Below are 17,155 nucleotides of genomic sequence, written 5' to 3'. Positions count from 1 at the left end.
CATTCCTCTGAGCCACATGCCCCAGAAGAACAGCACCAACAGGCGGCCTCTTCCACACGCAGCTGCCGCGACCATCCGCAGAGCTCCGGCGACCCCTGCAGGCCAAACACCGGAAGTGCTTCTCCGGGTCTGGAGTCAGTGATGTGGATCAACCATGGATGTATTATATTGGGATCAACAGGGTGCAAAACTCTCAATACACATTTTCTTATTGTAATTTTGGAACTGAACATATATGGGAAAAAACAACAATAAACAAACAAGTAAAAGCTAATTTGTGTTGTTTAGTTTAGTCACAGGACAACCCATTCCCATCTGTATTCCCATGAATTAAAAAAAAAAAATTAGCTATAGAGAATATAAGAAAAAGTTAGGTGACAGTCTTATGTTGTGCTAGCAAAAAATATGATTTTGTTTTGTAATGTAGATTGAAATGAGATAACAAGCTGATTTGATTCAATACAAAATGCAAATACAAGATAAGAAGTTGGATTTCCATGCATCTGGGATTAAAATTCTCTATATCATTTGAAAACAATAAGTACAACAACAACAACAACAACAAAAAGAAGAATATAGTAGTGCGACAGCAGCTCTTGCTCTTTTGAGTCTGGAGCTTTTATTTGCACCAAACCCCAAACAAATGAGAAGGCAGTCTCCAACGTTTTCTACATAGCCAATAACAAATTAAATTTGTTTTGATAGAAATTATAACCTGGTCTGAGTCAGTTTGTATGCAGGCAGACTAAGCCAATGTAGGAAAAGCAATAGACAAAAGGTGCACATATTAAAATAAGTGACTGCTCCATTTGCTTCCTCACATTCAGTGCATGCAGACTCCCTTGACTCAGTGTGACTGCTGATAGACCTGATAGACCTGAGCCATTGTAAATGATAATATCACCTTTGCTTCTCCCACTATGACAGGCTGAAATGTCTGCTGTGGAAAAACAGACACTTTGTGCTACCTCCATGGTTTGGCCAGATGCATATGGTTAGCAGGTAAACCTTTTTTTCTTCACAAAATATTTTAAACATTTGAGTCTTTTAATTGCTCTTCATCAAATTAATCACAAATATCAGATAATATATTAATCACCCAAATAAAAAGAAACGGTCTATGTCCCATTTTTATCTTCCCCCTCTCAGCTGAGTTTCCTCATTCTGTGCAGTTTTTGGCAAGCATTAGGCCTAAACTGTTTTTCTTTTATCTGGTCGATTAAACATCTTTGCTGCAAAACAAGTTAGACCACTGTGATGGCATGAACATTTACACAATGGAAAGTGTGGCCAAGGTCACCTCTCTGAAAGGGATTTTTATCTTCAAATTAACCTATTTTATAAAGTATAGAATGAATTAAATGATGTTTCACTTCAGACCAAAAAGGCACTTCATTTCACATATTCATTTTGTTTGTTTGTTTTACTTAACTCACGTTTAGCATCTAATTTGGTCATGTGAGTGGGTGTGAGCTTCCTTGTAGGCTACACATATAAAAAAAGAAAAAAAAGAAATTTGTCAGTCTATCAGGCAACATTCAATCTGCCACTCAGACATGTTGCGTCCTGTTGTTTTAATCCTGATGCTCAACATCTTCTGTGCCTCCTCACAAAGTAAGAATGAGTTAAATTTGCTGTCTTTTGTTGTAGTTGATCATTTAATCTTCGTCTTGTGTTAGCTTTGTGCAACCATCTATGGTGTTCAGGTCAGTTTTGACCCGTGTTTTAAATCAGTTGTAAAATACACTAAAGATATTTTTTTTCATCCAGTTTGTTTTTCTTCTGTTGGTTACATAGTTAGGCTTCCTATCCATGAACATTTTGGTTTTAATATTTTTTGGTCAGTATACCCCTTGTCTTCAATTTAACCTTCCTCTTGTCAGCTTTCCGCTACCATACTGCAGATGGTTCAGTAATTTACTGAAAGATAAAGATATGAGGAAGATATGAGTGTTTTAATTTTATCCCCTTAACACATGCTATTAAGCAGTGATGTTCTCAATAAAAATATAGCATACATATCTTATGCAGTGTATTTATGTACAATTTTTTTGATTTTCCGTTGTTTGTTTTTCAGTTCCCCATGAAGTGACCTATGTTGTAGGCTGCTTTGTGAATGGCACAACGATGGTACAGTTTGAGTTTGATTCTGAGGAACTTCTATATGTTGATTTCCAAACTGAGGAGATCGTATACACTGTGCCTGCTTTTCTTGATCCTGATCCAGGTCAGATACTGATAGGTATGTCTATAATCAAAGATGCTTTGTCAAACAAGCAATTCTGTTTAGAATTTACAGCACTTGCTGAAAAGGAGGAGGACCATCACCAAGAGGAAAAAGGTAAAAATGATCCACATTATTATGTAGCCTAACATCTGTGTGATATGACAGTTGAAATGCTGACAAATCATTGTATTTATATTTCGAACCACCACAGATCCCCCTGAGACCATCCTTTACCCTGCAGAGGACGTTGAGGAGGGAGTTGAAAACAACCTCATCTGCTTTGTGAATCATTTCTACCCACCTGCTGTCAAACTGACCTGGACTAAAAATGGCCGACCTGTGTCAGAGGGGGTGTCACTCAGTCGATTTTATCCCAATAACGATCAGACCTTCCACCAGTTCTCCACTCTGACGTTCACACCCATGGAGGGGGACATTTACAGCTGCACTGTGGAGCACTCGGCCCTGGAGAGGCCCACGACCAGAGTCTGGGGTAATTGTTTTATCTGATAACTGCACTTTAATCAAATGTTTGGCTGTCTTTGAAGTGACGCAAATCCCCTGTCATGTTTGTCCACAGAGCTCGAGTCGAGTCATCATACTAGTCTCGGACCAGATATTTTCTGTGGAGTGGGCCTGACTGTGGGTTTATTGGGAATCGCAACTGGAGTATTTTTTATTGTCAAGGGTCATAATGGACAATAATTTATCACTGAATCACTGCATGTGATCAAGTTCAGTGCTGTTATTCAGTCCTGCACAAGTTATACTCTTCTTAACCTTTGCTTTGAAAGGAAGAGAGAAGTTAAAGTTCTTATTGAAAGCAATAGAGAGATGAATATAAGGGACGAAACAGTAGCTGATACTTTCATTGTAAAAGTAAAATTTACTGTAAGAGTCATTAAAAAAAGAAACATAAACCTTTGCTTCTGTCTGAGGAAAAAAATGTTTGACAGATTTTTTACGTTTGCTCTGTCTCTTTATATTTGCAATATGAATGACTTTCTTTTGTGTGTGTGTGATCAGCCAGAGCTCTTATCTCAATTATTTAACAGATTTTTCAGTCAAATTCAATAATCCACACATATGTTTAGATAATTTACAAACACTTAGGACAACTGTCTGTCAATAACAACAGAGGGCACACTCTTAAATACAGTATGATCATACTGCAACACAACCATGGAGCTTCTTTGATTCACGGCACTTGAATTTTGTATCTTGTTATTCCATTTATCTCAGTTTCTTTCTGACATGATACTTGATGATATAGAGTTTGACCTGTGTCAAATCAAAATCAAATCAAAATAAACTTTAATGTCCCCGGAGGGGAAATTGTCATGGACAATCAATCAATGCATACAGATTTTAAAAAAACCATACACCATTTCACATAGTTCCTGGTTAATACAAGTAATAAATAATTATAGTAATAAATAATTATTGCACTTTCTCCTATAGCCTATTGCATCTTGCCTCTCAGTATTGCCACAATCTCTGGGTCTAAATTGCACCTTTTGTATGTGTGGACTCCACCATCAGCATCAATTAAAAGGTGCAGAAGGTGTAACATATAACATGACACATTTTAGTTGCCCTTGCCTTTGAATATTATGGGAATTTATTTGTTACATCATTCTATTGAAACAGCTTTTAAATTTCATCCTATGAACTACTATTTACTAACTTAGTAACTTGAGTAGCTACTATGCACCTTTCACGTGCAGATTTTTTGCATAATACATTTTTACACACAAAACAATTTTACTTCCTCCTCCACCTTGAATGCCCTTTAGCAAACAAAGGAAAAAACTTGATCAAAATTACATGACACATGATCAAAGAGGATATACACTGAGTGCTACACCAATGATGTTATTACTGAATTTCCTCATTCCTTGAACTCAGGATCAACTTTTACCGTTTTCTCAGGCAAGTTTTTACTCAGTCGACTCTCTCCTGTTTACCTGACAACATGTCTCATGCTCACACTTTCTTTAGTTTCCTCTTGCTGTTTTTGTCCTTTTCAGCAGAAGGTAAGAAACCAGTTTGTTTGTGTTGCTGCTCAACTAGATACAATACAGTCAAATCTTTGACAGTATTGTCAATGTTTTACAACATTAACAAATAACTGCTGGGATTCATTTTCAGGTGCTTTCTATGGGCAGTATTTGGCTCATTGTCAGTTTAGTGCCTATGACGGGCATGATGTCACATTCATAGAGCAATACTACTTCAATAAGGTGTTGGAGATACAATACAACAGCAGTGTGGGGAAAACGATCGGCTACACAAAGAAAGCAAAGGAAATTGCAGATACGCTCAACAGCATTCCCAGTTATGTGAAACATGAGGTATGGAAAACAGACCTTTGCAGAAGAAATTCAAAGATGGCACATAAAGGCCTTTTGAAATCAGGTGATTATAACAACAAATACTATAAAATTGCCTTAAAGCCAAAATTCAACATTTAATATAAAGGAGACATGTAAGCATGCAGCTTGGTGAGCAGGTCAAACTACAAAAACAAACTTCCTGATGTTTTTAGAACAAACACCAGTGAAAAGTTCACGGTTCCCAAACAACCTAACTCCAAGAAGTCATCATCTGAATAAAATACATCCTCAAATGTTGAATTTTTGCTTTAAAGGCAACATGTGTAATGATAAATCTGTAATAAATACAAGTAAGTGTGTGTAAGTGTGCACTATTTTATGACAATTGTGGCCTTGTCCTGTAGTTGAACCATATGTCAAGCTGAGGTCAGTTAAAACAGAGGACGGCAAACATCCGGCCATGCTCCTCTGCAGCGCGTACAACTTTTATCCCAAAAGAATCAAAGTGACCTGGCTGAGGGACGGGAAGACGGTGACCTCGGATGTGACGTCCACTGATGAGCTGTCTAATGCGAACTGGCTCTACCAGATCCACTCCTATCTGGAGTACATACCCAGAGCTGGAGAGAAAATCACCTGCATGGTGGAGCACGCCAGCCTCAAGGAGCCTAAACTCTACGACTGGGGTAAGAGAGTGATAGCAGCATGAAAACCACTGGAGATCAATGATTAATTAACAGACTGTTTAAGTATTCGAGAAAATCCTGCTTTGCCAGATTTTCTATTGTACAATGCTACTTTCTCAGCTCAGACTTATATTATCTATTATATATTTCACAGTTCTAGTTAATAATAGATTTTAGAAACAAAGATCAACTCAGTATTGACACAGTCATATCCAGGGTATCCGCGGGGTCTTGAAAAGTATTAAAAGGTGATAAATCAATTTTGTGAAAATTAAGACCCTTAAAAAGTATTAAAAAGTCTTTTCACGACTTTATAAAGTCTTAAATTTAAAATAAAATAAATAATAAAAGTTATTTTTTCTGAATTAGCTATCCAAGAGTTTGAGTCCTAAAAAACATTGTGAAAGTGTGTGAATTTATTCATTTCATTAAAAAACAAAGATGAACCGGTACATAAAAAAGAAAAGCAGATTTGTTTTGCCTTTGATTTCTTATCCTAGCCTATTTTGAATTCTGTAGCATCATAGTGGTCTATAGTCTTTATCACAAACTAAAACTGTTACGTTAAAAGTGTCACTGATGTAAATGTTTACAGCTTGAAGTGGCGGTGAGGTGTTAAAAATATTGAGAAGGTCTTGAAAAAGTCTTCAAAAGGTTTTAGAATTAGCTTCATGCAGAGGCCATTTTTGGCAATTTCCGCCTATTTTTGTATCACTGCAATTAAAGCTTTTTATTTACAGAAGTACTAATCCCACAACTATGGTTAATGGCTTAAATGAAAAAAAACCTTTGGCCCTTTACATCTATATCTATAAAATATTGAATTGAGTCATTCCATAAAAAAATGGGCTTCTGAAATTACAATTTTTTTTTGAAAAAAAAAAAAACGAGTTTGAAATTTTTGGTGAAAAGGTGATATATCAAAATCCTAATAATAAAACAGGTTGAATTTTACATATATGGTTCACACACTCCCTGTCCACATATGTACCAAATTTTAGGTTGATATGTAAAACTACTGAGGCACTATAGAGTTTTTCCAAACAGTGTCCCTTGGCGATGTACAGCATGCAAAAACTGTCCAAAATTGTCCAATTTGGCTAAAATGCACACTGCAAGATTTTAGTGAGATTTTTTTTTTTTTCCAACAGATAACTTACTGGGGCCAATCACATACTTGATGGCTTTTAGGAACACCAGTTACATAAGTAAAATGCCATTTGAAAATTTAATTTATGGGGATGAATATTTAGTGTCCAAAACCCATCCAAACTGGAATTTGACCTATTTTCGCCTGTATTATATTGTTATTTTCCTTTAAAACTCCAGAAGTAAACATCCCACAACCATCAGTGATGGCTTAAATTAACAAGGACATTTGAAATAGTTCATTTTGTCTTTTATTATTATTTTAATTAAACTTGGGGCAGTAAAAACACACTTTTTGTGGATACTTGTATTGCTTACTTGTTGACACTAGGGGGAGAGGGAACCACAGGAACCAGCTGGGTGCAGGCTTAAGTTTTGCCCAATCAGGGATCATTATACATCAGGTCCCACCTTAGAGTCTCTGCTATTGGACCAAAAAGTTTTCACCCCCGTGACTTTGATTGACAGGCGACGAGAGATGCGCAAAGCGGGTGCGCAGTCTGACGGATAATAGCTCATAGCATTAGCACTGCGGGTAAACGTAACCATTAACGGATTATCTGGTCACGATGGATTAAATCACCCATGCCTGTTTTGTCGAGCACATCTTCAGCTTTAACAAGAGGGTAAGCTTGTAATTTTATTCAGTGTTTTAGTGGGTCTATCATTGACAAATGTCCGTCTTTTTCGGCACTCGAAAATGACTTCCGGGTTTGTGTGTGTTGAGTGAGCAGGCTTGTTTAAAACTTTGATGGGGTAAAAACTGCATTTTTGTGCTTTGCTTTTGTTTATATGACAGTTTATGATTTTTTGGTGGTGAAAGAAGAGGTGTACAGATGGTACATATATGTTAAAATCACCTTCGTTGTTGACGTGACGTCACTTGTGGGCTGCCGTAGTCTGATATTGTTTGAGACATTTTCAGTGACTGTGAAAAAACCGTAGCACCTAGAAACTTCATTTTTTTTCCTACATGTTGCCGAAGGTGTCCTTAAAAGGTCTGTGGTGGAGTTTTCATTACAGCGTGTATACTTTTCGTTGTATTAAGGACGCCGTTCATGTGTTATTGATTTGGGACGCCGGCGTCCCAACCACTAGGGGGCCTGCGTGAACAGGTTCCTGTATAAACCCTGATATCAAATTAGCTCCAAATCGACTAAAATAAATAAATATACAGTAATAACCCACTATACTTTTCACTAACTTATTTTATACTCTAAAAATTACATACAGTAGTTTGATATACAGTATATTTAACTACAACTTTAGTGTACATTTTTTTTTACCTGCCACACTTACTTTAACTATAAACTCTGATACTGTTTGTCTTTGTCATGGTGCAAGCCCTGGCTGAGACACTGAGCAACTTTTGTGATATCAGTGAATGTAAATATGATGCCGGCTTTGCGCTAAATAAAACTTTTCAGAGCCGGCGGCACCTGGCGAAGGGATGGAAAAGATCGCTGTGGGAACAGCTGGATTATTGGTGGGTCTGGTGTTTTCACTTTCTGGCCTGGTTTACCACAAGATGAAATCTGCAGGTGAGGGATGGATCTTATTACCATCATTGAAACTTTAGCTGTCAAATGAATAAGTTCTTTCAAAAACCTGTTAGTCCAAGCAGAGCCATGTTATTTTTATCTTTCTTTTTTTTTTTGCAGCACATGTGTTGGTGCCAACAACTGAGGTAGGTGGTTCCATTTGATCGTAATCAATTTATCCACAAATGTGGAAACATTCATTTGTGTGTATGTGTATCAATAATCAATCTTTCCAACAGGTTTTGTATCCAGAGAACACTCTTTAGGTGACAGAAGCCAGTGGGAATTCACCAGCAATATTATTCTGATCAAATCCAGAAGAAATGTCTGAGCTCTCCTCTCTATCCTCTAAACCCCTGACCCATTCACCCTGCCCCTTCTGTGCATGTTCATCATAAACTGTACACACGCCTAAAAACTAAGGGGACTGATGGATAGTAAAAACACTGAAGTGAACCATTTCCTTTTGTTATTATTTTATTAATTTACCTATTTGTAATTATTTGTAGGTATAGATGCACACTGAAGATGTCACAGGTCATTCTGAACAACACGGATCATCCACTTCAGAACACCTTGATATAAAATATCTTGTTTAGAGTGTATTACAATGAACAGTATATACTGTATATCCTGTTGAGAAGTATTATTTACCCCAAGGTCCTTTGAGCTTGTTAGGAGAGAATCTGAAGAGCATAAAGACTTCGTCCACGGCTGTATCAAACAGCATGAAGACTTCAGAGAAAACTTCTATAGTAAATGATAAGGATCTGAAATTGAATGCGTTCTTTCCTGGCCCGCCATTTGTTATCTTCCTGTCATACTGAGTCCCGGAGGAACAGAATCTGTTTCTACATGTGATGTTGTGCCTAAGGGTGAATTTCGGGGACTATTTGGCTGAAATTCACGGGGCACGTTTGTTATACTGTAAGTAGACAAGTCAGCAGTGTACATTTCACTCATGTGTGATCTTCCTGTCATACTGAATCCAGGAGGACATTTGAATAATACTGACAAATATGTTCAGCAGTGGGGACAAGAAGATGAATTCCAGCCACCGATTCTTTGCAGTCTAGTAGATATAGAGTAGATTTAGTAGAAACTGAGAACAAGGCATCTTTTCAGCATGGCAACAATACTAGAAAGGAGATTTCCTGGCCTTTGTTTTCAGTATTTGTTTGCTTTGCTGTGTGCCAGGCTTATAGAGTGTGCAGGTGGATGTAATGAGGTGAGGGTCTAGGCCTGGACCCCCAACAGTGCTTTTGTCCTGACAGAGTTTGATTTCATTGTTTGGCCTGGACCTTGAGCCTCATGACTTTGTTGATCAATTTATTTACACTGATATGAATTTAGAGTTACGATGAAGAGAACTTCCTGGATGATGTTTCCCAGTTGAATAGCCTCAAAAAGCATTGACAGGAAACATAGGCCTATACTTTATGAGTAACTAAGCTGCTTTAAATTAAAAAAAAAAAAAAAAAAAAAGAGACCTCTTCTTGATTTATTTCAGCACCACTATGACTGATGCTTGAACACTGTCCACTTTTGCTTTACAGTAATACATTTACCAACAAAAACTGAGCTTCCAGCGCCACCTGCAGTCTAATATGGGAAATCATGCTCCCTATGCTGAAGCTGCTCTCTCCACATTTTGTACCCATTTTCTATAAACAAAATTATGTTGGCCTAATACTTGGAGAAACAAACAATGTTTTGACAGTTTTCTCTGAAATAAAGTTTGATTTATGACTAAACCATTAACAAATCCAGTAAACATGAGATTAAAGAAAGTGGTCATGAAGTCATTATGTGCCCCCATACAATTCCATTAGTGCTCCAGTTTTTTAATCTCACTATCCAGTGTTATGACTTTCATTTTCTCATTCAACATGGGAGGACCCAGTATGCTCCCAGTGCACACAGATAATAGATCAGACTGGGCTTTGAGAGTGAATAATAACTATAATATACTTTTGTTATATAACTATAACAAAAATTGTCATTCTGATCTGATCAGTGATCTAAATTTCATACAGGAAACAGAAGTACAGATTTTATAATCATGGGATAATAAATTTCTTCAAAATTTCTCCAAACTCGGATATATCATCTGGGGGTACGAGGGGAGTCCAACGCAGAAGGTTTGGTTGAAAATGGGCCAGTGGTTTTGGAGAAAATGACCAAAAACCACACAGGCCATTTTTGAAAAAAAGGACCACCATTTTGGCCAAAAATGAAAATTTCTTCAAATTTCTCCAAACTCGGATATATCATCTGGGGGTCCGAGGGGAGTCCAACGCAGAAGGTTTGGTTGAAATCGGGCTGGTGCTTTTGGAGAAAATGACCAAAAACCACACAGGCCATTTTTGAGAAAAACGACTACCCGTTACATTTTGGCCAAAAATGAAAATTTCTTCAAATTTCTCCAAACTCGGATATATCATCTGGGGGTCCGAGGGGAGTCCAACGCAGAAGGTTTGGTTGAAATCGGGCGGGTGGTTTTGGAGAAAATGACCAAAAACCACACAGGACATTTTTGAAAAAAAGGACCACCATTTTGGCCAAAAATGAAAAATTTCTTCAAATTTCTCCAAACTCGGATATATCATCTGGGGGTCCGAGGGGAGTCCAACGCAGCAGGTTTGGTTGAAATCGGGCCGGTGGTTTTGGAGAAAATGACCAAAAACCACACAGGCCATTTTTGATTAAAAACCCCCCCCCCACATTTTGGCCATTTTGGCCATTTTGGCCAAAAATGAAAAATTTCTTCAAATTTCTCCAAACTCGGATATATCATCTGGGGGTCCGAGGGGAGTCCAACGCAGCAGGTTTGGTTGAAATCGGGCCAGTGGTTTTGGAGAAAATGACCAAAAGCCACACAAGCCATTTTTGATGAAAAAGAACCCACATTTTGGCCATTTTGGCCAAAAATGAAAAAATTCTTCAAATTTCTCCAAACTCGGATATATCATCTGGGGGTCCGAGGGGAGTCCAACGCAGCAGGTTTGGTTGAAATCGGGCCGGTGGTTTTGGAGAAAATGACCAAAAACCACACAGGACATTTTTTATGGAAAAAACCCCACATTTTGGCCATTTTGGTCATTTTGGCCAAAAATGAAAAATGTCTTCAAATTTCTCCAAACTCAGATATATCATCTGGGGGTCCGAGGGGAGTCCAACGCAGCAGGTTTGGTTGAAATCGGGCCGGTGGTTTTGGAGAAAATGACCAAAACCCACACAGGCCATTTTTGATGAAAAAAAAACCCCACATGTTGGCCATTTTGGCCATTTTGGCCAAAAATGAAAAATTTCTTCAAATTTCTCCAAACTCGGATATATCATCTGGGGGTCAGAGGGGAGTCCAACGCAGCAGGTTTGGTTGAAATCGGGCCGGTGGTTTTGGAGAAAATGACCAAAAACCACACAGGCCATTTTTGATTTAAAAAACCCCACATTTTGGCCATTTTGGCCAAAAATGATTTTTTTTTTTCAAATTTCTCCAAACTCGGATATATCATCTGGGGGTCCGAGGGGAGTCCAACGCAGCAGGTTTGGTTGAAATCGGGCTGGTGGTTTTGGAGAAAATGACCAAAAACCACACAGGCCATTTTTTATGGAAAAAACCCCACATTTTGGCCATTTTGGTCATCTTGGCCAAAAATGAAAAATGTCTTCAAATTTCTCCAAACTCAGATATATCATCTGGGGGTCCGAGGGGAGTCCAACGCAGCAGGTTTGGTTGAAATCGGGCCGGTGGTTTTCGAGAAAATGACCAAAACCCACACAGGCCATTTTTGATGAAAAAAACCCCCCACATGTTGGCCATTTTGGCCATTTTGGCCAAAAATGAAAAATTTCTTCAAATTTCTCCAAACTCGGATATATCATCTGGGGGTCCGAGGGGAGTCCAACGCAGCAGGTTTGGTTGAAATCGGGCCGGTGGTTTTGGAGAAAATGACCAAAAACCACACAGGCCATTTTTGATTTAAAAAACCCCACATTTTGGCCATTTTGGCCAAAAATGATTTTTTTTTTCAAATTTCTCCAAACTCGGATATATCATCTGGGGGTCCGAGGGGAGTCCAACGCAGCAGGTTTGGTTGAAATCGGGCTGGTGGTTTTGGAGAAAATGACCAAAAACCACACAGGCCATTTTTGAACAAAACATCAACCACGCGGGTTACATTTTGGCCAAAAATGAAAGATTTCTTCAAATTTCTCCAAACTCGGATATATCATCTGGGGGTCCGAGGGGAGTCCAACGCAGCAGGTTTGGTTGAAATCGGGCCGGTGGTTTTGGAGAAAATGACCAAAAACCACACAGGCCATTTTTGATGAAAAAAAAACCACATTTTGGCCATTTTGGCCATTTTGGCCAAAAATTAGTTAGTTAGTTGACCAAATCAAACCTTACTTTTGAAAACAACTTTTCAACAGATGTCATTGTCAATGTCATTATTGCAGTTGGAGGGAAATGTCCCACAACATAACTTACAGATTTAGAGCTTGGTAGAGAAATTGTCCACATCACACAGGGCTATCTGTCAGCTGACAAGTAACAAGACATTGCAGCACAGATAGGCCACCAGACTGTATTACATAGTGTGTCCACCAGAGAGCAATGATCACACATCATTATTGCCTTCTTCAAACTTCAAAATATCAGTATCAGACCATAGTTTCTTATACAGCGGGGAAAATAAGTATTGAACGCGTCAACATTTTTCTCAGAAAATATATTTCTAATAGAGCTATTGACATGAAATTTTCACCAGATGTTGGCATCAACCCAAGTAATGCACACATACAAAGAAATCCAAACATTAATGTCCATAAATTAAGTTATGTGTAATAAAGTGAAATGACACAGGGAATAAGTATTGAACACATGAAGAAAAGGAGGGGCAAAAAGGTATGGAAAGCCAAGAAAACAGCTGGAGTTTGTCAGTATTTAGAATGTAATCCTGTCTCCTATCAGTGCAAAGTAATATCTGCTGGTTTAGTCCTGATTGATGCCTTTTAAAAAGGTTTCTCACCACCAAGGTGTCAGACAATAAGAATTGCATGGTGGGCAATGGCAAAGGGCTGTCTAAGAGCTGTCTAAAGACCTACACAACCTTACTATTGCAAAACAGGAGTCAAAACAATAATCAGAAGGGTTCCCTAACAGTCCAGGACACTGGTGGAGAGCTTCAGACAGACCTGGGATCAGCAGGTACAGTTGTTTCAGAGAAAACAATAAGTAATGCACTCAACTGCCATGGCTTGCATGGTGTGTGTGCATGGAGGCCATGATGGTTGAGTGCATTACTTATTGTTTTCTCTGAAACAACTGTACCTGCTGATTCCAGATCTTTCTGAAGCTCTCCACCAGTGTCCTGGACTGTTAGGGAACCCTTCTGATTATTGTTTTGACTCTTCTGTTTGAAATCTTTGGCTGCGTAGGTCTTTAGACAGCTCTTTGCCATTGCCCACCATGCAATTCTTATTGTCTGACACCTTGGTGGTGAGAAACCTTTTTAAAAGGCATCAATCAGGACTAAACCAGCAGATATTACTTTGTACTGATAGGAGACATGATTACATTCTAAATACTGACAAACTCCAGCTGTTTTCTTGGCTTTCCATACCTTTTTGCCCCTCCTTTTCTTCATGTGTTCAATACTTATTCCCTGTGTCATTTCACTTTATTACACATAACTTAATTTATGGACATTAATGTTCGGATTTCTTTGTATGTGTGCATTACTTGGGTTGATGCCAACATCTGGTGAAAATTTCATGTCAATAGCTCTATTAGAAATATATTTTCTGAGAAAAATGTTGACGCGTTCAATACTTATTTTCCCCGCTGTATAAAGTGGTGTGTAAGCTCTTTTAACCACCAAACAGCATGAAGGATAAGGGATATTTTTTACTGCCCTAAGACACATCAGAGAGGCTTTTGAATAAACTACAGGAGAAAGTGAAAAATGGAAATCAAGCATTTAAAACTGGCATCATTTTTTCCCACCTTTAAAAAAAAAATGTATTTATTTATTTATTTAGCACGAACAATATAATTTAAAACAGCATGGACAATCATCATGACTGGGATGTGCAAGGGGGAGGTATGAAACCCCAAAAGGGCTTACATAAAAACTTCACCCACATATTTAAAAAAACAAATTTGTTACAGGTTAAAAACAAGAACATGGGCACTTAAGCTTTCACGTGATAATCGTGACCTGCACCAGATTACATTTAAACCCAACTTGTTACATGTTATTATTACATTGTACTATCATACAAACAAGCTGACGTGGCAGAGGGAAGCAACAGTAACGTTGCACAATGATTTTTTACCAGAACAGTGGAGACAGAAAGAACCGCGAGTCTATTCAGTTCCTCTCACGTTTTGATACACTGCTGGGTTTTTTTTCTCTTTTTTTCTTAAAAAAAAAAGAAATGGGGTATAGAAAGACTTCTATCTCATTCTGTCCATCACCTCTCACTGGTTTGTGGAAGTAGCTAAAAAAAAAAAAAAGATCTTTAGTGACTCATGTCTACAATTTATTTCCCAACTTAAGCATCTGAGGGGCTTTTTGTTGTGGTCAGCCTAACATGAAGTCTCGTGAACAGAATCTTTCTATCTTAGTTTTCTTTAAATGTTCACATAAGATTTCAGAATCAGTTTCTAAATTGAAATCTGTTTTTGGTGAGGCTTTTATGCCTTTAATTGACAGGACTACCAGAGAGAGACATTACAGTTTTTCTCCATTGGTTTGGCTCATTTCTTCAAACAGGAATTACATTCTTAAAACAACATGGACAAACCTCCAAACCACTTGGCAATTGTTCACAACAGAATTGTGTTTCTCATTAATTTCATCACATTGCAAATGTCTTAGCACATCCTTGTAAATGATACAGGTAGCTTACATTTAGCATTTTGATTTAAACTGATTGATTCTCAGTCTAACGGAACATCATTACATTGTGTATAAGTCATCAAGTCAAGTTCAATTCTCAAAAGTAGTTAAGAACATAATACCAGACCATATACTTATTTACAGCACATAGGCTACATATAATTGTCCTTGTTTTTTGTTTATGTGTTTATATTATATTACGCTGTATACATTTTTTTTTCTTTTTACTCTGATGAATGGAAGTTACTTTATGTGTGTGAATAAAAATAGTTACAATTTCCTTGGCAGTGTGAGTGCAATGTGTGATCATGTCAAATTGGCTCTCACTGTAAAATCCTTTCAGTTTTATACACAATTGCATTCTGTTAGCCGGACAAAAAAACTAGTACAGTAACCATTGTCAATGAAGGACTGATCTAAGACTGAGAGGTTGGACATGAGGAATATTTCAAATTCAAATTTCAATTTCAATCTAAACATTTTGACTTCTAGTACTTACACAGTGCCGAAGGGATGATACGTTTTGGGGGCACTGGCTGAAAGGAATTTAGTTTTGACACATGGGTGAACTGTTTTGAGAGAGAGAGTTATAATGTTGTGCTGAACTGTTTTGCCAAATGATCTTAGAATTTCGAGAATGTAATTTCTGCTTCAAGAAATGAGCCAAACCAATAGAGAAAATGGGGAGACAAAGAGAGAGAGAATGACATGCAGCATAATCTTTGAGCAGTTAATGTGACGAGGAATGGATGGGGCACAGTTAGGAAATGTGAGCACTTGCTCTGTTTTTGTTTTGTTGGGTTGAGCATATCGCTCACTTGTTTTTTTTTTGTTTTTAATTTTTATAATGTTTATGTTTGGTGTTTTCAGCTGTATATTTGATGCTGTTGGACCCCAGGAAGAATAGCTATGGCTTTGCTGCAGCTAATGGGGATCTGAATAATAAACAATAAACAATAAACAATAAACAATCTTTATTAAAAGATGATTTCAACTTGTAAGCAAACACTACATTTACTAAATCTAACATTTTATCCTAATACTAAATGTAGTATGATAATGTTAATGTTTGACCCTATAAATGTGTTACAGCTGAAGTCTTCTTCCTGCTGTCTTGACATTCTGCCAACAGGCTTCTTCAAAAAAGTCTTGAATGTAATGACTTCAGATCTGATACAGATTGTAACATGTCTCTTCTCTCAGGTGTTTTCCCACAAGCCCTCAAAACTGCAGTCATCAAACCATTATTAAAAAAGAATAATCTAGACAAAGATGAAATGAACAACTACAGGCCCATATCAAATCTGCCATTCTCAGGCAAAATTATTGAAAGAGCTGTGTTCTTAGCACTGAACAGTTGTTTTGATGTCTTCCAGTCAGGTTTTCAACCAAACCACAGCACGGAGACTGCTTTAGTTAAGGTCTTCAATGACATACTCGTTAACACTGATAATGGCAGGATTACAGTCTTAGTATTACTAGATCTCAGTGCTGCATTCGATACAGTCGACCACAGTATATTACTTGATCGGCTGGAAAACTGGGTAGGACTCTCTGGCACAGCTCTACACTGGTTTGAATCCTACTTAAAGGACAGGGACTACTTTGTGTCTATAGGCAACTACACATATGAGCGAACAAAAATTACATGTGGGGTTCCCCAAGGCTCCATTCTAGGGCCTCTTCTGTTTAATATCTACATGCTTCCCCTAGCCCAGATTATGGAAAGCAACAAAATAAGTTACCATATGCAGATGACACCCAAATCTACATAACCATATCACCAAGGGACTATGGGCCCATACAAACACTGTGTACCTGCATTGATCAAATCAATGCCTGGATGTGCCAGAATTTTCTTCAGTTAAACAAAGACAAAACTGAGGTCATTGTTTTTGGTGCCACTGCAGAACGATTAAAAGTTAGCAGCCAACTTCAATCAGTAATGCTAAAAACCACAGACCAAGCCAGAAATCCAGGGGTAGTCATGGACTCAGACCTGAATCTGGGGTCTGAGATCACAGCAAGACCATAACAAAGTCAGCCTACTATCATCTTAAAAACATATCAAGAATAAAAGGACTTATGTCTCAGCAGGACTTGGAAAAACTTGTAACGGTGTCTTTACGGGTCTCACTAAAAAGTCCATTAAACAGCTGCAGCTAATTCAAAACGCTGCCGCTCGAGTCCTCACTAACACCAAAAAAGTGGACCATATCACCCCAGTCCTCAGATCACTGCAGTGGCGTCCATTTTCTCACAGAATAGATTTCAAAATACTGCTGATGGTTTACAAAGCATTAAA

At 37.9% G+C, this 17,155-nt stretch overlaps 1 protein-coding gene across 1 annotated transcript; it reads left to right on the top strand.

Annotated features, from left to right (window-relative positions):
• Positions 1-16: 16 nt before the first annotated feature.
• Positions 17-5,272, top strand: LOC310999216 (uncharacterized protein; the record flags this gene model as incomplete). Its single annotated transcript, XM_083989540.1, has 7 exons — positions 17-134; positions 2,078-2,341; positions 2,439-2,720; positions 2,808-2,915; positions 4,258-4,263; positions 4,379-4,564; positions 4,968-5,272. The coding sequence occupies 7 exons, from the start codon at positions 17-19 to the stop codon at positions 5,270-5,272; spliced, it is 1,269 nt and encodes a 422-aa protein (XP_083845666.1).
• Between the last annotated feature and the right edge of the window lie 11,883 nt (positions 5,273-17,155).

The sequence above is a fragment of the Trachurus trachurus genome (assembly GCF_905171665.1).
Source record: "Trachurus trachurus genome assembly, chromosome: 16".
In the NCBI taxonomy this organism is placed as follows: domain Eukaryota; kingdom Metazoa; phylum Chordata; class Actinopteri; order Carangiformes; family Carangidae; genus Trachurus; species Trachurus trachurus.
This window is presented reverse-complemented; position numbering and strand designations above follow the sequence as displayed.